The sequence below is a fragment of the Netta rufina genome, assembly GCF_964035555.1.
Source record: "Netta rufina genome assembly, chromosome: 1".
NCBI classification, from domain to species: domain Eukaryota; kingdom Metazoa; phylum Chordata; class Aves; order Anseriformes; family Anatidae; genus Netta; species Netta rufina.
This window is the reverse complement of record NC_140123.1, coordinates 195,000,456-195,027,186: the sequence shown is the minus strand read 5'-3', so window position 1 is coordinate 195,027,186 and position 26,731 is coordinate 195,000,456. Positions and strand designations below refer to the sequence as shown.

The 26,731-nt window shown below is 35.2% G+C and overlaps 1 protein-coding gene across 3 annotated transcripts in view; it reads left to right on the top strand.

Moving 5' to 3' along the window:
• The window catches only part of MAGI2 (membrane associated guanylate kinase, WW and PDZ domain containing 2), a gene marked incomplete at its 3' end in the record, with an annotated part of 758,986 nt that overhangs the window by 211,294 nt on the left and 520,961 nt on the right, over positions 1–26,731 (top strand). For all 3 annotated transcript variants that reach the window (XM_084287031.1, XM_084287030.1, XM_084287029.1), the window contains exon 2: positions 16,187–16,303. In XM_084287031.1, the coding sequence (XP_084143157.1) occupies positions 16,187–16,303 (117 nt within the window). The remainder of the gene's footprint in view (positions 1–16,186; positions 16,304–26,731) is intronic.

Sequence of the window (26,731 nt, the reverse complement as noted above, 5' to 3'; positions counted from 1 at the left end):
AATCTAGCATCTCAGTGTGGTGCTTTGCAATTCCCCACATTATTTGTCTCATGTGCTTGGTTACATGTTTACAGACATACAAATTGCTCAGTGACATTTTTCTAACCCAATCATTGTTTAGGTAGCCCTTGGCAGCCTGGCTACTTTGAATCTGAAACTCTGAATAAATTCTTTATTATATCTAGTATTTTTCAGTAATGTTTTTCTTTTTCATGGTGTAGCAATTGGCTGCTATCCCTAAATACAGCATTTTCCCCCTTGTGGTATTCTATTTTGGGCACAAATTAACACATGGATGAATAATAACAATAAAAAACTGAAAGTAGCAGTAGTATTGATTATCTCTTTGGGTCCTTGTTAGGTCTAAAGATAACCTTTATGTGTTGCCTGTAGAAGAAAAGTGAAAAACAAGAGGCCTAGCATACATTAGTATAGCATTTAAAGAAAGATTTGATGACAACAGGATAAACCTAGTTGCAATGAGAAATGCAGTTTATATTATTATCAAAACAACTTTAATTTATTAATGGTAGTGATTTATTCCCAGCACAAATTAATCAAATTTTGTATAATCATTATAAACCAAATTCCTCTGAACTGTTATTGAAAAAGTTGTAAATGAAATTGGAACATGATTTAGTCACTGCTTTTATCAAAACACTCAGTGAAATGTCTATATACATTATACATGGCATATTCACAGCTGTTGGATGGGGAGATGTAATCTGTGGTCACTGCAAAGTTTGTTCTTCACAGTTCAGAAAGCAAATGTGGGTGCATATGCATTAGCATTCATTCTGATCAGGAGTGTTCTTTTGAAGTAAATATCCCAATGGTCCCCACTTGGTCACATTTTAATTCACTCCATGGGTCAGTCTCACAGGATCTGGACTTGGTTCATTCTGGATGAGGCTCAACCAGGAAATGGCCAACGGTGTGTGATCACTCCACCCATGGGACTAGGCTAGTACAAGTACAAAGTAACTCACCTAAAGTCTGGATGTTGGGTCCTTAATTGTTTTGTTCTACCACTTTGCAACCATCACACTGCACTATTTGCTAATGTAGTAGATTCTTTAGCCATTCACAAAATCATGCAGTATTAATTGATATTTTTCAGAGGTACTAAGGCAGTATCCTCATATGTTAGTTTTCCCTTTGTTTTTCCTTGACATACAGCATTCCCTTTATTGTTGAGACATCTGCAACTAAAAAAGCCAATAACTCTACAATGACTGCTACCTTTCTGAATTAGGGTATCTGCCAGCTATTCCTCAAAAACTGAGGAATTAGTATGTCTTCTATGTGTTCCTTACGAACAGAGACAGATCATTTTTTCCTGGCACCTTTGGTCTTTTGCTGATTAGGAAGATACCTGTAGACTGTAGTACAGTATACACTAGTTTACTCAATTTTCTTTGAAATTTTCTCTCCTCCATTTGTTTTATTAAAATACTAAATATCAGAGGCCTTTGTGGAATACCTCTGAATTCACCTCATGAATAAGATCATAGCTACAGCTGAAGTCTGTCTTGAAACATCCATCTAGTCTTTCTGATGATTTGTTCTAAGCTTCAACCAGCATCATGCATTTAGAAATTTCTTGATCTGCACTTCCCTCACCTTCTCAGTTAAAACAGGAGAGTTCCTCAGCCCTAGGCACTCCCTGTCAGGAGCTCACTGTTTTGATGTAGACAGGTAGTACTGAGTCTGATTTAAATTACTCAGGCTAGCTTACTGAGATCATTAATACAAGTGTGAATGCATATTTTTTTCTTCAGGATTCTTCATGTACCTATATGTCCAACACGTTTCAGCTGAAGCCTAACTCTTTGCCAAACTTCTAATATATAAAAGGTCAATAGGTAGGACATGCTGTCTATTAATATTGATCCCCAGACCACATCATCTTTTCAGATGCCCACACAGTTTTTGAAGACTTCAAAAAGTGTAAGTCCAATACAGTCTTTCAGTTCTTTTATCATACAAATTAGTCTACTTTCCTTGTGGTATCAATTGGCAACTCAAGGAGCTTTCAGAAAGCAATCTTAACATTCAAAGTAGAAGTTTAGCATGTTTCTCTATGCAGTCTGGAGGAATTCCTGAAACAACAACTCTTTCTTAAAGTACAGGAATTGGTATATTTTATTTACTGCATTCACTATGTGTAGAAAATAATTGTTTCTCCCTGTGTTATGATCCCTCCTTTTCTATACTCCTAAAGCAACACAGAGGTTTGCGGAGTCCTTTAATCTTACCCTCTGGGTTCATCTCCACTGTCTCTGCTCTGACTCCTAGTACTCCAAAAACTGACTGCAGACCCCCTTTGGTATAAGCTTTATTAGAGCTTAATAGCATAGGATTACAATCCAACTTGTACCCTAGAATTGTTCTGCGTACAAGACACAAGTCCACCACTGTGTATTCCAGAAGGCCTCACAGTAGCATTTTACAATGTATAAAGGCAAAACAATTTAATCTGACTGCTGAAGTTCTTTTGATTCCTATCAGTCTTTACATGTGTAGAAGAGAATCGTGAGATGAACAGAAGTTTTTCTTCACCATTGCTACATAAGGATCCAACAGTCTGGCACTTCATTGTTTTACACTTTTACACTCCTTTGTTGACTGTAATCTTATAGAAACAGAAAACAGTAACTTTTTGATTAAGAACAATAAATCCATTATCTCCATTATCTCTGCATGCTGGTTTAATTGCTGGTTTAATACTATTGAGCTTTTTTTTTTTTTTTTCTTTTTTTTTCAGGGATTTTCAGCAAATTGCTGTCATTTCTTATATGGTATTTTATATGATGTAGAGCTTATTTTTGGTTTATTGGGTCTGTAGCACTAAAAGAAGGAAGTGGAACTAGGAAAGTACAGACCTGATATTTTATGAGGTGTGAATCAAAACCTCAACAGAGATAGGTGGGTGAAATTATAGGTACATCCTCTTTGAGAATATTCACATCTGAAATACCTTTATGGCTTTGTACCATATGCACACTGATATTGACCTTAACATCCACAGATAAAGATGGAAATGTGTAGCTATTAATCCACATCTCAGTAGCTTGCCAAATTCTTTATTGTCCCATGATTTTAGCCCACTAGTTTTCTGTTTTAATTAAGTAACAACAACTGTGAAAATGTAATAAATTCTGTATGAACAGCTGAGCATACTTCTTAACTCTAGACTGTATTGATTTCAGTCTAGTAGATCATAGCCATGGGGACAATGTGCCTGAAGGGTAAATAAAGTAAACCTAGAACTCTGTCATCTCATTTTTATTCTCTGTTGTGACACCCTCCTGCTTCTGGGTATGCAGAGTGAGCAATTTTAGTCCAGCTGTAAACCTGTGTTCTGTGGCTCGGCATACTGGGGTATCACAGAAGTGCAGCAGCGGTCTCTTCCCCAGAGGTTGAGGGCATCGTTTCTCTGCAGGCAAAGTGCGTGATCTTGCTGCAGTACCCACCATCTGCCTGCCTGGAGCTCCTGGGAACAGGAGCATTTTATTTCTTTGTTGAAACATATTATGTAAACCCACATATTTTGCACAGTGTAATTTTGCACAATGTGCAGTGTTTCTTTTGGTCATTTGTATTTCCCAGCAGTGCTAATTAGATCAGCACAAGGGGACTCAGCTAACCAACTGAGACTGTCCCAGAATAAGCAGCTCCTTCACGCACTATGCAGCTGGTCCAGTGCTCAAAAACCAAGTGCTGTCTTTTATGCTAAAGTACTGTACACAAAAGTACCCTTGATTGCCTAAAGACATTTCTATATTTTCTGAGCTTGGCAACATACAGTAATTTGAAAGTGCTTATTGTCCTTTTTTTTTTTTTTTTTTTAAATTTGAAAAATCAAACCTGGTTTTGTAGCTTTTTGAGAACAAGGTAATTTGAAACTACTTTGTCTTTGTGCACTGTGATTCTGCTATTGTTGACTGATACAGAGACATTAGTTCGTGCTGTCCATTATTCCTGCATACATGTAGAAGAGAAGAATGGCATTGCTGTTTCATAGAAAACAGTGAGCAGTAAGTACAAAGAAATAATTTGCTTGGTCATCCACAAATCTCTCTGTTGTATCTTTGGTGTTTATTCTTTCTGTGTGTGTATGTGTGTGTTTTTCCTTGTATTTTATACTGCTATCTTTTTCTCTACATATGAAAACAGGAGGTATTGTAGGAATTGTATTCTAAGTGAGTGAGTCAGAGGCAGTTAGAGAGGATGTCAGCCCTGCCCTATTGCAGGAGCTAGAGCATCCAGGATCTGGTGTCAGGTGTTTTATTTCTTCTTTTATCTTGCCAAAATGTTTGCCAGAGACAGATCGCTAAGCATAAAAGCCCAGAGCTTGATGCAGAACAGTATTTACTGTTAGCTGAAATGCCCTGTAGGAGGAGGAGTTTGGGCAAGTCCAGAAGAGCCCACGAGGATGATCAGAGGGCTGGAGCATCTCTCTTATGATAACAGGCTGAGAGAACTGGGGATGTTCAGCCTGGAGAAGAGAAGGCTGTGGGGAGAGCCTTCTCTTGCAGCCTTTCAGCACTTAAAGGGGCCTTATGAAAAAGATGGAAACAACAAATTTTTATTTGGGCAGATATTTATAGGACAAAGGGAAATGGTTTTAAACTAAAAGGGGAAACTTAGATTAGATGTTAGGAGTAAATTCCTCACTGTAAGTGTGATGAAGCACTGGAAGAGGTTGCCCAGAGAAGCTGAGGATGCCCCATCCTTGGAAGTGCCCAAGGCCAGGTTGGATGGAGCTTTGGGCAACCTGGTCTGGTAGGAGGTGTCCCTGACCACGGTAGGGGGTTGGAACTGATCTTTAAAGTACCTTCCAACCCAAACCACTCTATGATTCTATGAATATTGTAGGATTTAATTAATTTGTAAGTAAGAAAAATATCAAAGAAAGTTGTAGTGGCATTCTGTAGCAAACCCAGTGCACAGTGTTATACAATACTAGTAAGGGCTCAACAACTTCATTTTAATTTTTCATATTGCAGTGTGACTCAGTGTTTTACCAAAACTTACACTGCTTTGATTGTACTTTTCCTGCACATCTTTGAAACTTGACTAGTGCAATGGATTATGTCAGAAAATACTTTGATTGGGCTTTATATTAAGGTAACAGCATCTGTCAAGGTCTTGTGCTACAATAGCTAATAAGTTTGTCACAATAAAAAGATGCTTAACTGACAAATTAGTGCTTTTTGAACCTTCCTTCAAAACCACACAACCCCCTTGGCTTATTTGGATCTTTTCTTTCTTTCTCAAACTCAGACTTATTCTTTATGTCATTCTTGTAATTACTAGTATTTTAATTGTTAATTAATCTTGAAAGATTATTAATTGCGTTATAAGACTGCACAGTGAATGGTGAGGCTTTAGATGTCTTCAAGAAAGAAAATAAGACTACCTGTGACTTGTTCTCCAGACATTTTTAAAAGTGGATGCTTAGTTTGTAATAGATTATTATGGCTATATCTAGCTTTTTATATATATATATATTAGTTTTGTAGTGAAATTACATACTATTTTCCATATATATATATATATATTAATATATAAAATTATTTTTTCCTGAGAGTCCTCTATGTAATATTTAAGCATCCTGGATGCCTTAGGGGATTGGACACTCCAGGCAGGGAAAGAAAACTGCATTTTGGTTAAAGGCTCTAATTCACAAGCCAGTGTGAAATTAAAATCCTGAATAATATATAGCCTTAGAAATATGTATGCTGTACTTTTAACGGGATTAAAACTGCAGCTCTAAATACTATGTCCAGTGTTCCACTGCTTGTCTAGTTATTTCAAGATGGTATCGCTATGGATTTCAAGCTGAAAGGTGCATCAAACAGAAATTAAACAGTGGGAACCATGTCAGTTAATTGTTCTGAGCACTTCCATGTGTATAAAGCAGGAGGACACCTTGTCAGCCTTATGATTATTTACATGTTTTATGTTGTCTTTATTTCTCATTACTGAAAAAATAGCTATAAAGCACCTCCCATTATAATCTTTTTAGTGTATTACTCTTGATATGAACGCCATGAAACTTGATTCAGGAAACCAGATTTCTGGGTGAAGGATACACATCTTATAACATGTATATGTTATCAGATATATATATATATATATATGTGCAATTCAGTTTCAGTGAATAATTTTTTTTTTTGAACCCTGCTTTCAAAGTTCAGTTAATCTATTGCAAATTGAGTTTGCACTTTGTAAGTATCATGAGTATAAAGTCTGCAAAATGGTGTTCTGCTATTTATGCAACAAGCTATTAGAAAATCAGGAAATAATGCATTATGACAGTGATTTTTCTCAGTACATTATGGTTCAGACTGAGATGCTGTAAAGGCTAAAAATCTGGGCATCTATGACTCAGATACTAACTTAAATCACACTTTTAAACTATTATTAGAACTCACAATTGTAACCTCTGTGAGCTTGCTTTCCTCATAAATAGTGTGTTACTGGGATTTACCCAGAGTAATCTTTCTCTTTTAAAAATGTCAGCACACCATTCACAGCCTATTAATATGGCAATATTATTTCCAGAAATAAGGAAAATAAGTCTCTATCTCAAGCAATTAAAATTATATAGCTATAATTTAAGTAGAATGTCTTTCATATAATTCAGGTCTGGCAAAACTACGCCACTATTCCAATCCAGTTTTTCATATTTTATTCAAATAATTGTCAAACCTCGAAGTTCTACCAGAGAACAGAAGAACATTTGTGTCCCTAGTAGATGAACTGCCATCTTACTGCTGTATTCATAGAAAAGAGGAGTATTAACCAGAACAGTAACTTTTCCATTAAAGATGAAGAGCTGTCTGCTGGTAAAAGGAGATGGTTTTACCTGTCACAAAGAAAGAACAGGAAAATATTTCTCCATAGTAAGACAATCCTGGAACACATTCTTGTTCTACTTTTGCTTGAATAATGAAACCTGTAAAATATGATTCTGTGACATTCTTGATGAAGTAAGACCGATGATGTATCTGTGTAGCTCTCAGTACAGTTTTTTAGGAGGAAGCAGCCCAGAAAGGAGCTCAGAGAGGACTGTAGAGGCTCTGTATTTGTAGAACAGATGTGGCTTTGGGTAGACATAAGCGTAGGTTCCTGAGAACTGTCTGAACATGTCTGCAAGTATTCTGAGCATTAGAGTTGCTCCTCCACCAGATGACATCAAGAGAGGCATCAGGGTTTCTCTGTTAGCTTACTTGCCTTTACAGCACTGAGAATTAAGCTGACACAATAAGGCATAATTTGTACCCAGTCAGAATGAATGAGCACACATATCACCATTATTATATATCAGAGATTAATGCTGCCTTTGAGCTTTTCCAGAGAAGTCAATTTGTAACTGTATTTTTCTAACAAGCATGTCGGTAAGCAGCACACAGAGAGAAGCATTTTGTTTGTTTGTTTTCCAAATATATGCATGTTTTAAGTTAATATTCTGGTATTGTTTGATTAAAAAAATAAAATTCTTACATCTTTATGACTTCTTGTTCCTTTGATTAACTTGTCTATCAGGCATTTGTGGCTAATGTGGATTTTCCTAGAATTCAAAACAGCTTCCTGGCAATATATCCAGCCCAAATAACAATATAAATGTTTTTTTTTTTTTTTCTGAAGCTAAAAGAAACCTTATTAGTCCTATTCAAATAGTTTTTGTATGCTATAGTCAATCTCTGGTTAAGCTTATTCTGTGAGTTTTCAGCTTTATGCGCCATCAATTTTCAGAGAAGTTTTGTCTATAGAAGAGTATCAGTAAGATGCTTTATTTCCCTACTACAACTTTTCTTGTTGCAGTCAATTCAGAGCTTTTTATCACTTTCTTTGGGATCTGTATTTGGGAGTTAGGTTGCATAACAGTGGTTGTAAAATGATTCAAGCCCCTTTGAGGTACCCTTTGTCTAAATAAAAATATATGACTGAGAGCTTCTGACTACCAGGTAGAAAGTAGGCACTGTTTGAAGAATTTTGTATATGTGTTCAAATTTCAAGACGAGAAGTGTATCCTGGGCTCTGACAAGCTGACAGTGTCATTTTTGACATTCTCACTTTGTAAGTAAATGCATAATCCCTTACAATGTAGTGTTTGTCAAAAACATCTGTAGAGATAATTATTTTCCTTGTAGTAAATCTTGTAGGAACAATTACAGCCTTTTAAATATCTCAGTAGCAATTAATGTTTATGTGTAAGTTATCAGTCAAATCAACAATATACTGGAGGCACCTACAAACATCTCTGTTCCATAATTAGGAAGTGTTGCTTTAGAGAATTTCAAAAACAGAGTAAATGGCAGTTCATTTCCAGACAGCCTTTGCAGAGAAGCAGTAGCAGCATTCTAACATTTTTTTAAACTCTGTTTATATACCTACTGACTAGAAAATGGAAGAAAAATCATTAGTCTTACGAAAGTAAATGCCCAAATGCCCAAACTGTCCTCTCAGTATCATGAATTATAATTTTTTTTTTTTTTTTTTTTTGCCAGCCAGTTATATCATGGTGTTTCCCAGATACTCCAGTCAAGAACTGCAAAGTACCTCTACATAGCAGAGCTACAAAATGGTTTTACTTTTTAAATGGCAGTTCTCTGAGGTTAAAGTCAATGTTGTATGCAGACTCTGAAAGATGCTGCAACTGGTTTTTAAACAATGGAAGCCTGTTTCTGTAGCCATGACTGGAGAGCTACTATTTTAATAAGAGCTGAAGGTCACCAATCTGAGACAAGGTACAAAATGTAGATGCTTTTGGCTCAGCTGACATAGTCTCCCACTGACATAGTCTCCCAGCATTGTGGAAGCCACGTTTTTGCTTCTGGCATAGTGCAAACTTACAGTTCAAGTCTTATATTTCAAATATTGGCTTAAGGTTAGCCACAAAACAAAGAAAGTAATTGCACACAAGATATACTTTCACATTATTCCAAGGGTCACTCTACCCCTGGCCTTCACCTGTTGCTGCTGTGGGGTGTCCCACTGATGTAGTCCTTACTCAGACTGCCCCAGTAGCACCTGCCTGAGGATGGGTGTCAGAGGGCATTGGACCAAACCCAGGTTGTCCTTAGGCAGTGACAATACTTCCATCCTCAGCAAGGCAGAAAGTTAAGTTAGGTCAGAGGGTATTAAAACATCAGCTCATCTCTTAGTCCAGGAAGAGCAGGAGGAGCACATCTCCTGCAGACATTAGGGAATTGCATACTTGTATATAGACATACATCCATATCTAAGTGCTAAGGGACATGTTGTAGAGAAAATTATTCATTGCTTGGCTAGATTTTATTGTTTTGTTAATACACTCTATATTCTGTACCATCCCTATTCAATTTGTCCTACAAGGATATCAAATCCTTAAATGTGAAATGCTAGGAGGGGCTATAAAAGGTGAAATCTAAGGATGGAAATGTCGGGGGGGGGGAGTTGGGGCACAGAATATATGTAAGTGATATATAATACAAAAGATCAATAAGAAAAGAAAAAAGTAATATCAATACAATAAAGAGAAAATGAAAGGCTACAAAATAGTAGGCTATTAAAAGAGAAGGCCATTTCCCAATTAATAAACTAAATCTCATTGTCTTTCATCATATATGATACATAGAGAGCCCCATGATCTATTATTTTCCAAAGTTTTTACTCTTTAGATTTACATAGATCTCCAGTAAAGGATCATGAAATTGAATTTATTGGTGTAGTTCCAAGTATGAAAGAAAATAATTTTCTTCCTGAGAAGTCTAATTTTCCTTTTAAAATTTCCACTTGTTTATTTTTCCCACTTTATCTTACTACATGTTTCACAGTGATGATAGCTTACGCCGATGCTTTGAGACTTGCCAGATAAGATGTCTCATGGCAGACTTGGCTGAAGGTAGTAGTGGAAGACAGACAGAAGTTCAAAGAGCCACAGAGTTTAATGTAGGGGTAGAAAAGCTTTAAAGATTAAAATGTACAATCTTTAGCTAATGACTAGAATGTAATACATACTAAAGTGTTGTACTGTTTTCAGAATATTGTTATAGAGGTTATATACTTTACCTGGAAACCTGAAGTAACTAACAGGGTTGAATATACAATGAGAAGTGAAGTACCAAAATTCATATTTATACTCCTCTGAGTACTAGGTAGGTTTGTTGAGAATATTTTCCTTTAAATAATAGGCTTAGCTGCAGGCTGCATTTTAATAACCAATCCTTATAAAATCCAATCCAGAGTTTTTGTTATTACTTTGGAATATTCATAATGATTTTATTTCTTTTGTTACTGTTAAAAAAAATAATAAAACAAATCGTTTCATACTAGTTCTGAAATGTTATATGCACGACATCTTTATTGATCATGTACTCAGTAGGACATTTGTTTAAAATGTTTGTAGTACAAACACCAGCAATTCATGTGAACAGTGTTAATCATCAGTTCTCCTTTAATTAATACTTTCTTATGGATATTCTTTTGATGTTTATTGCTACAAAATATCATTCAACTAATGAAAAAATGTCTAGTGAGCATGTTTTATCTCTTGTTCACACACTTAGTTATGGGTTAGGTGGAGCTCTCAGGAGAAGAGGCCATTACTCTTCTCCTGAGAGGACCATCTGGGGAAAAAGCTTTGAGAGAAGAGGAGATGTGACAGTTGATGTTTTTTTAAATTAAAAATATTTTCAATTACTTTAACAGTGAGAAGGCAGTAATGTTTTGGAGCCCTGGCTGACATGGACTTTCTCTCTGCTATGTACTGCCAGTCCCCCACCACTGCTGAAGTTTGCTTTGCTGCATTTAATTACAAACAAAACAACTAATCTTTTACTAATTATTATTATTTTTTTTTTTTTCTTATACAAGCCTCAAGTGGTGGGGGTCTGGAGAAAAGGACTGGAGGAGGAACCATAGGTCACTTCAGGTTAGGCCTTACATGCCAGATTGAAAACACCATAGAATTTTTTGTAGGTACATGGGTAAGATGTCACTGAATTGATGGAGATGACTGAAAGAAGTTGCTGAAAGATGATTTCAGGTATTCTGAATTCTCGCTGGACCATTTCCAAAAATATTCAGAAATGAGCAATTAAGCCATATACACAGCTTTTTTATTCATGATGGTCTTGATTTTCTTTATAGAGCCGTGACAGTGTCACAAAAAATACTTCTTGCAGCCACTGTCATGGACTTTTTTATCTCTTCAGTAGAGAAAAGAACAAATAAACTAGATATTCCTGTTTAAAGTCCTTTAGGCTAATAAATACAGAAATCATTTGGGCTAATGATAATTAGTAATTTGGGCCAACGATTGAAAGGTCAGTTGGATCATCTGTGAATGAAAGAGAAGTTAGTCTGGCATGCACCAAACTATGTCTTTTACTGAACAGGTGTAGAAAAAAGTCATCAGATGTCCAGGGAGGCACATCACAGTAGTAATCTAAAGTTCCAGATTACACCTGAATATGAGGGTTATTCGAGTCAGTTAGTCCTGCTCAAACTGGTGAAAGGCTATTAAGCCAGAGCTTTTGACCTGGCCAAATATAGGTGTCCCATATTTACAGTCAGAATTGGGAGCTTGTTGAAAATAAGGGGAGACATGGATTCATGCAAGTAGGGCTAAAGAAGAAGGGAGGTAGTTTATACTAAAAAAATTATGTTTGTACATTTTTGCAAGGTACATACCCTAAATAATTTCCTTTATTTTTCTCAGACACAGGTCATGTACAGTTGCTAATCTAGATATGAGAGGTTTACTTACTCATAGATTTTTCAAACCAGAAGTATTTATAGAACCCAGGGAAGCTGAAATATTTTCAAGGCAAATTATTCTTGGTTGAGATGTAATGACTATACTGTTTAAAACAAACAAACAAACAAACAAACAAAAAACAATGTAGCAGACCAGGTTTGGGGAGTTCACTAAAATGTTATGAGAAGAGATGAGAAGATGAGAAAACAGTAATAGGTGAATATTGTTGTGGAGTTATAACCATAAAAATTGTGTTAAGTATAAGAAATAAAATATTGAGAGGTGACATTGTGGGAACAACAAGAGGGATGTTCATGTTTTGCAAGCAGTCCATCACTGAAAAATAAAATACGAGAGTATACTCCATCTGAAGCATCCATGGTACACCAAATGGAAAGTTACAAACAAAACTAAACAAAACAAACTTCCTGCAATATTTAGGGCTAGAGAAAATTATAGCCCTCCTTACATTTATCTCTGTCATTTTCTCAGAAATGGTAATTACCTTCTTCAGTTTTGAATCTTTTAATGAGCTGTGAACTGTTCAATATCCTTTTGTATGCATGTTCTTTATTATATTTCTTTTTCGATTGGGCTTTGCTGCTAAATTTTGAGAAGGCAAGGAAACTTGACATTAATATATTAAAACTATAAAAAGATATACTTTACTCATTAAATTCATGAGTAAAATATGCAAACAGAGCATTTTTCAGTTCAACCAAGTGGTATCTACTTTTATAAACTGTGGAGTAAAATTCATTCTTGGTTATGAGTTTGCCGTCATGATTGGTATCTGCACCTAAAATATACATTATGAAAGAAACCATTACTGGAAGTGTTTAATTCACATCCTATATTTCCTAGCTAGCAAAGCAATGGGATTCATTGGAGTGAATGAAACTGAAGCCTCAAGCCAGGAAAAAGAAAAAAAACACCCTGCATAGCTGCAAGCTGGTGAATGCTTGTTGCATAGTTATCAGCCTCCTCCTGTGGCAGCAGCCAAAGAACATTTTTAATTATGGTCTCTGGACTGGGTTTTTAAAGCTTGTGCTGTGTAATACCGCTGACATACAATGGTGCTTCCTTTCACTGTCACACACAGCGAGCAGGATGCAGCCTTTGTAAACTCCTTGTTTCTGGGCTCTTTCTTGTGAGCTGTTGTTGAGCTGCCTTAGGGCTGGTGGTATGGCACTACGGGCACCGGCAGCCTCTGAGCACCTCTCTGAGGGCCCACTGTGGGCCTCAGGGAATAACAGAAAAACACAGGTTGAGGTTCATGCCTGGACTTTTTCAACATCTCAGTGGTTTTAAATGTACTGTGAAAAGAGAAAATTGAAAATTGAAAGTTGAATTTTCCAGAAACCATGTCAGTCCTGGGTATCTGACACTTGTCTAAATGGATTGCAAATGGATTGCCCCACTAAATAGTGGAGTGGTGTTACTTTCTGCAAAAACAGTGACCGCTGTTTTCTGACTGCTTCTCTTTCTTCAAACTTATTGATAATATCACTAAATTTCATTTTTCCTGTGAAAGTGAACCAACTAATATGATTTTCAGTCTGTTGTTTCAACCTTTTGAAGGACATAGTTCTATTATTTTTCCTCCTCCTGACATGTTATTTTTGATTTCTCTATTCTGTAACATGAGATCTAGTTCACTGCTGTTAAATCAAGGCTGTTTTGCATTCTTGTGAATCACTATAGTTTCTTAGGGCCCCAAACTACAGATGTTACATTTTCTTCTGCTTGTACTTTAAAAGGATCAGGCTGCTCAAAAGTTCCTGTCCAGCATTATAAATACCTGGAAAGCACATCTGGAGTCAAATCAGGTATTCTTTTGACAAGCATCTGGTAAAGTAACAAAGATTTTTAGGGAAGAAAAGCGTAAGAGTGACAACTGGGGGAATGAATTAAAAATATTTCATCTGCTGTTCAGGACTCTGGAGCTATTTTGTTTTTCATATTTTCCAATATTTCATATTTTTTTTCCAATTTTTCATATTTTTTAAAATTCATTGTTATACCAGATTCAACAAAAGGGTAGCTTATGCCTAAAGAACTGAAAAATGTCAATTAGGTGAGAAAACAATGAGTTTTGAAGAAAGAAATTTGTCAATAGTACACGTGCTGTCCGTAGTTAATCTGACTGCTCTTTAAAATAGACTCTGCTCCTGGTAGAGTATATACCCAGATTAAGAGAATGATTGTATACATTTCACTTCTGCTACGAAGCTGGCAAGGTTTTTGTTTGTTTGATTGCTTGTTTTTCCTCTCCTGCATGATGTTCAAGTCTTACTCTTGTTACAAACTTTTGCATTTTAATGTGTGTGTAACCAAAACAAGGCTATAGACACCTCCTCTTGTAAATATAAGCTTTTATAATCCAGTTTGGAATAAGCATTTAGGCAAAAATATCAGGTGACTCTTTATGAAGTGCTTAGGAGGTTTTAGTGCATTTGTGCATTACACGGTGAAGTAAATATCTGTGTCTGAAACAAAATAAGAAATCACTTAGAGGGTCAGAAATCTATGTAGACTCCTAAACTTACCTATGTCATAAGTGGAATGATTCAGGTTTATGTCAGTGGGCAGGCTACAGCTGTTGTTCTTGAGCTGGCATTTTCTCAGGCTGCCAGAAAGCATCTGCATCACTGGGCATGTTCTGTATATTAGAGCAAGAAGAGCAAGAGCTGCAGGACCTTTACTCTCTGCAGCCGATCAGAAAGGACAGCAAAATCCAATCAGGAGCAGAATGCTTTCTGCAGCCTCCTCTAGCCTTCACCTCCACTGAAATCTTGTTAAAAAAAGAGCAGGAGTAAGGATAGTCTGGTCTGCAAAGACAGCTCATTGAGAGAAAAAGTGTTAGGGATACCAAAGTAGTGGACTAGGTGGCTCAGCCTGGATCCTGGAACAACAGAGATCTGTATGAGGGTTCTCAGCATCTGGGAACCAGGCACACAGGTATTTCTTTGTGTCTATTATGAGTGCAGGATTATTATTATTATTTTTTTGTATTTCTCTTTTTTTCTTTTCTTTTCTTTTCTTTTCTTTTCTTTTCTTTCTTTTTTTTTTTTTCTTTTTTTTATTTTATTTTATTATGAAAGTCTGCTGCTTTTTGCCTTGAGCTAAGGATGATGGAAATTATTTATAAGCTTTTTATAAACCTGGCACAAAAGATTTTGAAGTTATTGACAAAGAGCAACAATAATAAGATTATGGACTTGTAATTGAGAGATAAATAGGAATAGCTGCAAGGAGAAATATATTTTAATTTATAATCATTTGTGCTCTTCAGTGACTTTCAAATAATTTGGTGGGAATATTATTTGTTCTTTTTTACAAGAAAATCTTTAGAGAGTCCAAGTCAATAAGACATTTGGCAGGTGTTTTAATAGCAAATGCCATTTTAAAAAGTACTTTAAGGTTGAATTTATGAAGCAACAAGTTAGAGAGCTATCTGATTGCAATTTCTCATCTTGGCAATACATGTCAGAACTCAGTGTTGTAATGATTTCCCATACTTTTCTTATGTCAATATTTCAGAGAAGGAAGAAATGCAATTATTTATAGAATTTTTCCCATAATTATAAATATCATCCATACTCCAGGTTAGAAGAAATGGAGAGGAAATATATCATGAAATATTTATTAATCTTAGATTATACAAATATATATGCCTTTAACAGTGGACTGAGACACACCAGTCATTAGCTAAACAATACTTTAAGTTGTTTTCTTCTGAATTTATTGTAAAAATGGTAAATACTGGGTTTTAAACTCAATTTTTTTTTCCACATTTGTTTGCAGTGCTATCCTAAGATGTTATATTACTACTGACTCTTTTCAGTGGTAGAAATAAAATATGTACCCTTGTTTGCTATGGTGTCTTTTTCATATGTGAGCACTATTAGAAATAAATAGCACAAAAGATTTTATCATAATTTGTATGGTTATTAATTACAGTTAATAACTAGTTTAATTGCATTTTATTCTGGTTAGACTTGTATTGAAATCACTGAACACTGAAGAGATATTTTAAACAACATTTTTTGGTTTACTAAATGGGTAGAAAATTGGTCCATGGTCACAGGGAACATAATACCTAATAATGTATTATACAGATACATATGGATGTTGTTATATAGTAATAATGTTACCAGTTTGTGCAGGAAAAAAATGACACCTCATCATGTATTTTCTGAACTGTACAGATTTAGCCAATTATCATTAGCTGTTTTTAACCTTTACAACAATCAGTACTAAATAATATTATACCAACTACCTGTCTTGACTAGAGAACTTTGTGCTTCTGTCATCTACCTTGACAGAAACATGAAGGAAAATGAGAGACTGAGACTTTACAAGTGATTCATTATTTTTTCAACACAATATACTTTTAAATCATCTTTTCATTTTTCTTGTCCTTGACAGGAGGCATCGTTGATAAGGACCTTCGTCACTACCTCAATTTACGGTTCCAGAAAGGTTCGGTGGACCATGAGCTCCAGCAGATCATAAGAGACAATCTCTACCTCCGCACAGTGCCATGTGAGTATGGTTGAGATGAACAAGTGTATTGTCTTAGTGGCAACAGACTGTCTGAATTAATGCTGCTGAGGCCATTTGCAAAGTGCTGAGAGGTGGACTGTAGATGAAGCAGTCTCCCTGTAAATAGATTAATGGCTTGGTTTGTGTCTTCTATGCTATTGCTGTGGAACTGAACAGTCTAATTCTGAATTTATTTCTGAAACTGCATGGTGTTTTCAAAGTTGGAGGTCTCATAAACGGTGACTGTAGAAGAATAATATTTTTCTTCTGCAGTTTTAGAAAGCACAAATTTAAAGAAAAAAAAAAAAAAAAGGACTTTTCTGGGCTGGTTAAATTGATGTCCAACAGAGAGAGTTTGATCTGCATCGTATTTCACCATAATACTTTACTGAATAGTACTATGGGGTTTAGAATGCAAAAAGGCAACAGGGAAAAAAAAAAGTAGGAAATGTTGTAGTTGAAGTGCAGCAGGCATGGCAATGAAAGTTCAGAATGTGCATACGTGTTAGTTCTGTTGTTGTGTGAGTGAATTGTATCTATAAAATATACTGAAACTTCTAGCATCATATAGCTATTGAAAGTTTTCACCTATATCTGCAGTAGACATGACATTAAAGCAGAGTAATATAAGCCATGTCAGACCATCAGAGCCATGCCTTTCAGAACAGATCTACTTGGTGGACATTTGATATATCATTTGTGATGGAATGAAGTTCTGGAATTCTTCCCTCATAAAACAGTTGCTTGGTAGACTAAAATAAAATAAAATAAAATAAAATAAAATAAAATAAAATAAAATGGTGCTTCTGTTTAAAGCAGACCTATTCTGGCAAAGTAAAGGAGCACCTTTGAATTTGTAGGCAACTTCACAACATACTTCTGAATGCTACATTCTTTCATTACAGCAAAGAATGGAGCTTTAAAGTACCAAAAGAGAGGCTCACTTCTGTTTTCTTTTGAAAGCTGAAGACAGATAAATGCAATGTCTTAATTTGAAGGGTTCCATTCATCCCTGATTAGAAAGGAACATGGGCAAAAAAATAAAGAATGATTACCTGTAGATTACCTGTACAAAGAAAATCAAAAACATTATATCTCTGTGACATTTGTGGTGAATTAGGTTTGTCTGAAGGTGTTAAGAAACATCAGACCTGAAATGCAGAGGCAAGTACAAAGACATTTTGAGATTAAATTCCTCTTCTTAAGATGCCTGGGTGTTCATTAGCATAAGAGTATACTTACTGTAGTCCTGCCACACGCTTCTTAATGCTGGAGATTCAGATTTAAAAAAAGGAAAAACCAACAATATTGCAAGTTTTGCACATGAGTAACAGATGTGTATGGGCAGTAGGGCATGATACCCTGTTTGTTTGTTTGTTTATCTTAATCAAGGCAATAATAAAATGTTCTCATTGGTCAAGTGAAATACAGTACCAGCAGGAACAAATTTATCATTCAAACAGGAGCACTGCAACCACAAAGACCACAATTTGAAACTTATGAATGCTCCAGACTACCACTCCTTTCTGCTGTGATTTATTCATCTTCCGTGTCATCATATATATGGTTAGATTCTTGAATCATTATCATATTATATTTTGAGCAGTTTTAAGAAAGAACCAGATTTTCAAAAATTTTAGAGTGACGTGGATGACAGCTTCAGAATCTTGAGGTAACATCCAATGTTCTTGGATGGAGTGGAAAAATCTTTTCGATAGGGGTGAAAGAATAAATAGTGCTCAGGAACAAATGACATACTGTCTTTGAAATTTTCTTGAAAATCCTATAGAAATGGCTGCATTCTGAGAAAAAGAAATTAACAAAAGAAGACAGGGTGATTAATGGCTTGCTAAAGCAGCTTCCATAATCAAGTGGGTGAAAAGGACACCCTCACACAGATACACAGATTGTAACCCATATTTCCCTTCAATCATTATTGAGAAGAATTTTTTTTAATGCAATTTTATTCTGTCTCCAACATTCCTGTTTCAGAGGGAAAATAATCAAAACTTTTCATTTTTTTTTTCCATATAAATTAACTAATTTCTGAATTGTGAACTTACTTTTCAAAGGTGCTGGTATTCAAAATTTTGTCCTTTGGGCAGTCTTTGTTTTTTGTCAGTCCTTTGTTTTGGAAGCTCTCTACATTGGGTGAGAGTACTGGTTCTGAACACTGTACTTAACAACTGGTAGAGAGATTTCTCTAGTATGCAGCAGTAGTATTTATGTGACTATAACATTGCCCACAAGTTCACTGAATAATGAGGAGACTAACCACATGCTCGTTACAAATCTTGCATCAAATGTTGACACAGCAAAAGCAGCATTCAGTTGGTCAATTTCTTGTGCAGAAAAATATATAGAGGGCCAACTGCAGATAATGCAGCCTTTTATTTCCAATGACAAGGTTGTAACATAAACAGAACAAATCTGAAAAATAGGTGACAACCTTTTCCCTTTAAAAACACACCTACAATCTTTTCTCAGTTACTGAGGTATAATTGCCAGTGAAACCAGAAGAATGTTTGTAAGAGAGTCCTTGACCTTAAGTTTTTACTGTTCTTTGCTTTTTGTTAAGATTGACAGCACCGGTCCTAGCAATACAGTGGGCATGACCACTGATTGCTCAGCCATAGGCTTTCCAGGTCAGACTAAGACATCTTTCACTTACATAGAATGAAAGTTTTCTGTGAAACTAGGAAGCAGAGAACCAAATCCATAGCTGTTTTAAATCAAGATAAGCCAAATATACTTAGATCAGGTAAAATTTACTACATAAGAATTTGAATTTTAAATTATATTTTACCCTGTGTGCGTCAAAGGGTAGATGGGCAAGGAATGCAAGATATGGGAATAATGGATCAGTTCTGCCCTCTGGAACTGGCCCCTACAGATGGGATGAACTGCTTGGTTTTGTGTTCCTTGCCTTTCTCTATTTTTAGTATTGTGGTACAGCTTTCTACAAAATTAGAAATGACCATGTAACCCTAAGAGTCAAATAGTGCCTTGCATAAGTGGCTGCAGTTCACAGTGCCATATGAAATTGATTTTCACCGCATTGTCAACAAGAATTACACACATATATTCCAGGGCAGAACGTGCGATTGCATTTGCAGCAGTTGAGATGCAGCTGTTAACTAGCTCTGTCCCCAGAGCTGTGTGACAGCAGTAATGAAACTGATACATAAACAAGAAAATGAAGAAAAAGTTCTGTTAATTTGAAGCTGAGTTACAAAAGCAATAAAGAGGCAAGGTCAAGAAACTGAAACTTTTTTTAAAGACACAGTATGACAAATAATATACAAGGAAATATGTACGCTTTAGAGGACAGACAGTGGTCTTCTGTCAAGGTAGAGCACTTGTTTTAATTCATGCAGGAGTGGACTTCTGGTTGAGAAAACAAAAATAATACAGATGAGAAGTATGATGAAGATCTCAGAGGAAAGGAAAAAAGATCTCAGAGCAAAGGAAAATGAAAGGCAGTTCTAGGAGAAAGAAAAGTTCACAGCTCTCTATATCCAAAAAAACTGACTGAAGTTTGTCTCATGCACTTTATTCTCCCCTTTCAGTTGTATGTGTTTTAAGCATAGGTTTCATACCCTAAATTTATTCATAAGTTTTTTAGGAGCACTGACTACTGAGATGTACTACAATACAGAAAAATATTAATGGTAAGATGTGGTAGGTGTTAAATACAAGCAAGAAATATTTGAATTTCTTGCAAAATTTCACCAAGAGAAAGGACACAAAACACATCTGTGAGTGTTACAGGCAGACAAGAATTTTGTTGTGCTGAACCTTGTGCTTGGTAGTACTGTAATTAAACTGCAATTGTTATGTCGGCAAGCACCTTTCTAGTCTTACTGAAAGAAAAGGATTCAAACTTCATATCATAACAAGAATGAAACTTTTAGGATAATATGTGACAGGAAGGAAGGGTTGGTAGTGACCGTCATGGTCATTCCTGTCTCCTTTGATATGTCCTTCCAAGAAATTGCAAATTTCACTTTCTTAAGAGCTTGCAAAATAGCAGAGCTGTGGTTGAAAATAGTCTGTATGCTTCCCTCCCAGACAGGAAATATGAAATGATAGTGGAAGACATTCTGATTAAACAGCACTGTAAAAAGTCAAACAATTAAAAGGTGATTCGTATAAGTAAAAAATCATCTATTAATTTGAAGAGATTACCACTGATATATCCTCTGGGATATAACGTCAGAACAGTAGTAATTGGAGTTGCTCAAAGGAAATACTCTATCCCACTGCACTGATTCACACCAGTGGAGGTTGCAGCCCAGGAGCTGGGCCATGTTTCAGAAGTGATAATAAAAAAAAAAAAGAAAAGGAGGGGAGGGAGAGGAAATGAAGACATTTCCTTTCTAGTATTTACATTTAGAAAAACAGTGATGAAAATTTGAAAGAACTTGGTGTGCAGTGCTGGCTTATTGCACTGGATAACAGTATTACTATTAGCACAGAAGTCTTGTAGGAAGGATGGATTATATATTATTTTAAAAATTTGTCAGCTATGTAGGAAAAATGGTTCAGTTTGTGACTCAGCCACATTCTGTCTGTGAGTGACCATGGGCAAGAAATACAGTCATTATGTGCTGCAGTTGAAATATGATATATGAAATATGATAATAATTCTTCCCTTTGCTTAGTCTGCCTATTGGCATTATGATTGCTCTCTGTTAGGTGAATATGGGCAACTCACTGAACTGCAAATTTGGAACCTATGAGCACAATAATATCCATCCTTTCTCCTGTGATTTCTTATTTTTATCTATCTTCTTTATATAACTAGATTCTTAGGTCATTATTATATTACATTGTGAATGACTTTAAATAAGAGCCACATTTTCAAGCATGATTTTGTTCTATTCTATTCTAATGTAATCTAGTCTATGCATAAATACATTTAACCTACATGCTGAAGTATTGTCTATGTACTATTTAAATGTTATACATTACAAAGCTCTTCTGTTTATTGTCTAGTCTGCTTCCCAGAAGATAAAGTGTATGCAGTGAAATATTTTGTTTTGGTTGGACTTGCTTTTGTGTGTCATATATGGGAAAGGTAGTGCCATTAGTGTTTTTTTGTTTTGTTTTGTTTTGTTTTTTAGAGAGGTACTGAAGACAATAAAATTTGTTTCTACTTGGAACAGAAAGTGCTACAGGGTGATAAGGACACAGCCTTGGGGGAATTCACTCCACACTTTCAACCTTTGATAAAGCTTCTTCTCCACAACAATCATTGTCTTCCACTCTGGCAGAGAGGTTCATTGCATTAGGAGACTGAAGTCATTCATAGTCATGGGTAGAAATCAGTAGAAATAAGGAACCTCTGGTTTTGTATGTACTACAGTATGCTGAAGCTTTCCTCCCCTGCCTCTCTTCACTGGTACTGGACCTCATACATGTTATCATAGAACATTAACTTGAATGACTTCTAATACTTTTTGATTTTATATTAGTTACTATAGAAAGGAGCTAACAGTAATGGGTAAATATTGAAGGAAATCCCATTTGCATACCAGGGTTTTCATCTAAAGTTTCTGACTTCAGAGCAGATGAAAGAGTGGCACTAGTGAAGTGGGCAACAAACATGTATTGTGTGAGGGAACACACAATTCAGGAGCTGTGTTTGTAGTTCTGCTGCTCTAAATAAGGATGTGAGTTATATTTGACTGATCTATATTGACCTTTCAAATTTCGTTTTTAAAATACTTTGTCTTCTAAAAAGCATATAGCCAAGAACAAAGGGAAATGTGTTAAACAGACTTGCTGGTGGTTTTGTATATTTCCTTATAAGTTACTTCAGTGTCAAAAGTATCTTTCAAGAGTGGAAATTCAGTGTACAGATTTGTTCTAAAAATAAAAATAAAAATTAGGAAGTCCAAATATTATCTGTTAAAAGATCTGCTACTTTGACGTCATGTGGATCTATTCTTAGGATAAAATAACCTGTGCTTAGCACACCAGACTGACAAGAAATGCCCACATGACTGGAAATAATAGTACCTAACTTTAATGACTACTTTATTCTTTCAGACAAGTGTTAGCTATTGCTTAGTCTTGACTTTGATGGCTCAGAATAGAACATTGCAGAGCTCTAGGGAAATGTTCTTGTTGTGTATCTACCAGAACACACCACCAAGGTGTATTTCATGCAGAATCATTGGTATATTCAGCCTTTTTTGTTTCTCAAGCAAAATTAAACCAAATCAGGTAATTACATAAGATGAGGGCCTCACTGTGCTATATGAAGTACAGCCACAGGTACCAGATGACTATGAAGAGGTCACTGCTTCAAATAACTGACAGCCTAAATAGAGGAGGCAAAGAACAGTTGACAGATACACCCACAGCACAGAAAGTGCCTGAACTCCACAAGATGGGGCATTGGTTAAACCCCATGGACCTTCCTTTCTTTTCCACTACTACATGTGACATCTTTCCCAATTACCACCTAGAAATGCACACAGTACACTGACCTGTTTCTCTGAAGACACAGGCAATGTATGATTGACTTATGTGTCATGTTTTGACTTTTCTGTGTGAATTTATTGCTGGTTTTGTCTGTTTCAGATCAGATGTTGTACTATAACAGTACTGCACTGCCTTGCAGCCAGCAGGCGTGAAGCATTGCTCTGGCTCAGACTGTGTTCAGGCTGTGGGCACTGCATTGTCATCAGTAGGAAGCATTGTTAGAAAAGAGACCCCCTCCCAAAAAAAAAAAAAAAAAAAAGTATATATATATAAAAATATACTGAATTATGATTTTATCTTAATTAAGATCTAGTGTAAACAGATGCCCAAACTTTATCTACAAATTGCATGGTTGCAATTGCATGAAAACAATGAACTTTTTGTTAGTCATGAAAGATAAAACACACATTATTTTTGTCACCTTTGCTCAGGAATTTCACAGTTCCACTTATTATAGACAGCAACTCTCAGCTATTCAGTGACTCATTCATCTGTTTTAAATACTTGCCTCAAAACAAGAGGTATCCAAATATATATATATATATATATATATATATATATATATATGAGAAGGAGATGGAGTGTGTCAGATGTAAGTGTAGTATGAAGTGAAAATAGATAAAATTTATTGTGTACTGATTAAGATACTACAGTTTGAATGTCCCATCAAAGTTTCTATGAAGACATTAGGATATTTGCATTGGCTGTACAGTTACAACAGCTTATGTTTCTCAGAGTTATTTGCACCCACATCACATCTGTAGGAAAATGACTGCTAATTCTGCCCTTCACTCCCATTCTTCCCATCCTTTCCTCCTTTTTTTTTTTTTTTTCTTCCTTAAACAGCTTACTTTTCTCTCCCATTTTAAAAATAAAACTATCTGAAATCAGTAACTTTTGTGTACCATAGTGCCAATACAAATTATTTGTATAACAGGTAATCTGATGCGCTGTCAACTAAGGAGTTGATAATAATACCACAGAAGTCACTAGAAGATTTCAAAGAAAACAAGAAAATAAGTTCTGAAACTGCAAAACCTGACCATTTTAAAGCAGTTTTCCTACAAAAGAAAAACTTTTGTAGTTCTATTATGTTATTAGTTCCATTTAATTAGTTCCATTCTATTATATTATATTAGTTCCATATATCTTCCTCAAGTGACGTTAACCAGCATAGGATTTGAAGACTAATGTTTCTGGCAAGCAGCTCAGGTTGCTAATCATATCTGTATGTAATTATTTTTGTTATATAACAGATATGTTATATATGTTGACATGTTGAATACTAAAGAAGTTTATTTACAGTATTTGTGCTGAAAGAATCCACTTTTATTTTTGAGAAGCCTTTCTAGTGTTGCAAAATGAATTGTCCAATTCACATGATACAAAGGGATGAAGAATAGTGACAGTTTTAAAGGAATTTTGATGATAACACTAATCTTATTTATTATTTCAGAACTAGAGGGAAACTAGAGAGGCTATAGCATAAATCTGATAAAGTACCTTGTCCCTACAGAACAAGAAAAATAAATAATAGAAGAGTTCGCAATTAACTTATTTTGTGAGTACAAGTCATAGCTCTTGAATCGTCTAAAGCAGCTTGAAGTTCGGGCAGTCTAGATAGAGACAATACCTAAGATAGTAGGCTTTGCCAGCCTGAAGATGTTCTGAAGAGCTACTAGTGAACATTTTCCTGAAATAATAAAACTATGTTTGAAATTATGAGAATTCCTATTAGAATTTTTAAAAATCATGGTATTATTGAACATTAGCTACCTTAGCATTTCTAAACTTTTTTTTTTTTTTTTTTTATCTATTTGTTATTAAAAGATTTTAAAATATATACTCTAAATACATCTGGTTTATATTTTTGTGCCTCCAACTGCAGTCAAAAAGGTCAAAATATAAATTTTATTTTCCAAGAGAAGTTGAAGTACTTTATATAAAGGCAGAAGCATGTACCAGCTTTTACAAGTTTTGTGGTGAAGCAAGGGTAATATTGCTCATTGGAGAATATTAGAAATTTTTGGATTGAAGTTGCCTTGAAGAGGTTCTTCAGTTTGGAACTCACATCTACATTGCAATTAGATTATATAAATGAGACGGTTTTAAAGGTTTTTTGAATCTGAGATTTTTGTCATGCCTTTATAGAACAATGTACCACTCATATTTTCTTGGTCTTATGAAAAAAAGAAATAATTGCAAGCTTTCTGTGCACAGTAAGCCAAGGTCAATATACTAGTGTCTCTAGCAGCACCGTGTTTTAGGTACAAAAATATCGTGGCTAGAATAAAGCCTTTTGGGGAAGAAAGAAATAGTGAAGATTGAAGAGGTGCTTTTTAACATCTTGTTTAAAAACAAGAGATGTTTTTTAACATCTGAAGCCAAATAAAGCTTTGGTTTCACCTGTGGGCATGAGATTAATTTGTGATTTACTAGTGGAAAATGGTCATGAGGAAAACTCTTCCCTGCAAGTGTTTTTATTTTACTGTACCCTGAGGGTACCACTGTCTTGTTTTTGTCCCATGTTGGTTTGAAACAACTTCATCTTTTTCATGTATCTCCAGATTTTGATTCCATCCAATGCACTTTTCCTTTTCTAGTCTATTACTGTTATTAACACATCAACCTCTTGACTAGCTATCAATCTAATATGGATTATTCAAATCATTCTGTCAAGTTTATTTCAATGATACTGAATAGGGAAATGTTCGTACTGTGGAGATGGCAGAAATATATTTTGGTAAAAAATAAAAAAAAATAATCAGAGATTCCAGATTGGATTTCAAAAGTATCCCTGAAAGCAATGATATGGGTTTAAATGAAAAACAGTCTTATAGTTTCAGCTTTAAAATTCTTCTCTTGCAATTTTAAAATGTTGGTATGAACATTTAAATATAAAAGACTGTTGAAAGCAATGTTTTCCAGTTATAGTGATCTCTATTATTAAATGTCATAAAAATAAATTATGTGAATATTTTTATGAATGTATTTCATTTTTATTTTGTGGAAAGTAGTCATTAATACCAGCAACATATTTATAAGATATTTCCAAATTGTTCACAAAAATAGTAGATCACTTTATATGTAGGAAAGACTGAAATTTACTCTAGGTGGCTGATGGAGTAATTTCTACTCGTGTTCTAGTGGCATTTTGCTAAGGACAAAATGCACTCCACCACTCATTTCAAGTCATCTGTATTTTCTGATTCCTATTTTTGCTTTTGATTGACTGACAAGCTTTCTTCTTCAACTCATCTTGGTACTGGTATGAGTTCTTCAACTCATCTTAGTACTTACTTGACTGGATTCTTGACCTGTCTTTTGGCATTTGTTAATCATAATTTGTTAATTATATTTGTTAAACATAAAACATCATTTCTCTTCAAGCTTTAATTATAAAAAACAAAACAAAACAAAAAAAAACACATCCCTTTTGCAAAAATAGAATTTATCTTTTTTATTATTTTTTTTCTCTGCAGAAGAAGTTGTAGAGCACTGTCTGGAAAATATGATCACAGGTGTGTCAGGAATCACACACAGAGCTCTGTCCCGTTATAGTTTACTTACTTCATTGGGTACTAGCCCATCAGTTAATGACCTTCAGTTCTTTGAAAATTTTTTAAAATTTTTAATTTTTAAGTGGCATTCAATATGGCAATTTGACAAAATTTTCTTTCAGAAGTTGTCTTTACATAAGATCTCCTGTTAGCAGTAGCAGCATCTGTAAAAATCTCTTGTTACTTTAGAGTTGGTGTATTCTGCATTGGACTCATGACTTTGAGAGGTCCTTCCAAACTCAACCATTCTTCGAGTTGTATAATAGTCATCATTAAAAGCCTCTACATCAAATCCTCACTGATTCTGAGCCTGTGCAAGTTCTATTTGCTTCCATAACTGTGGAAAGTTATCAGCACTGCATACAGTGGATACTGG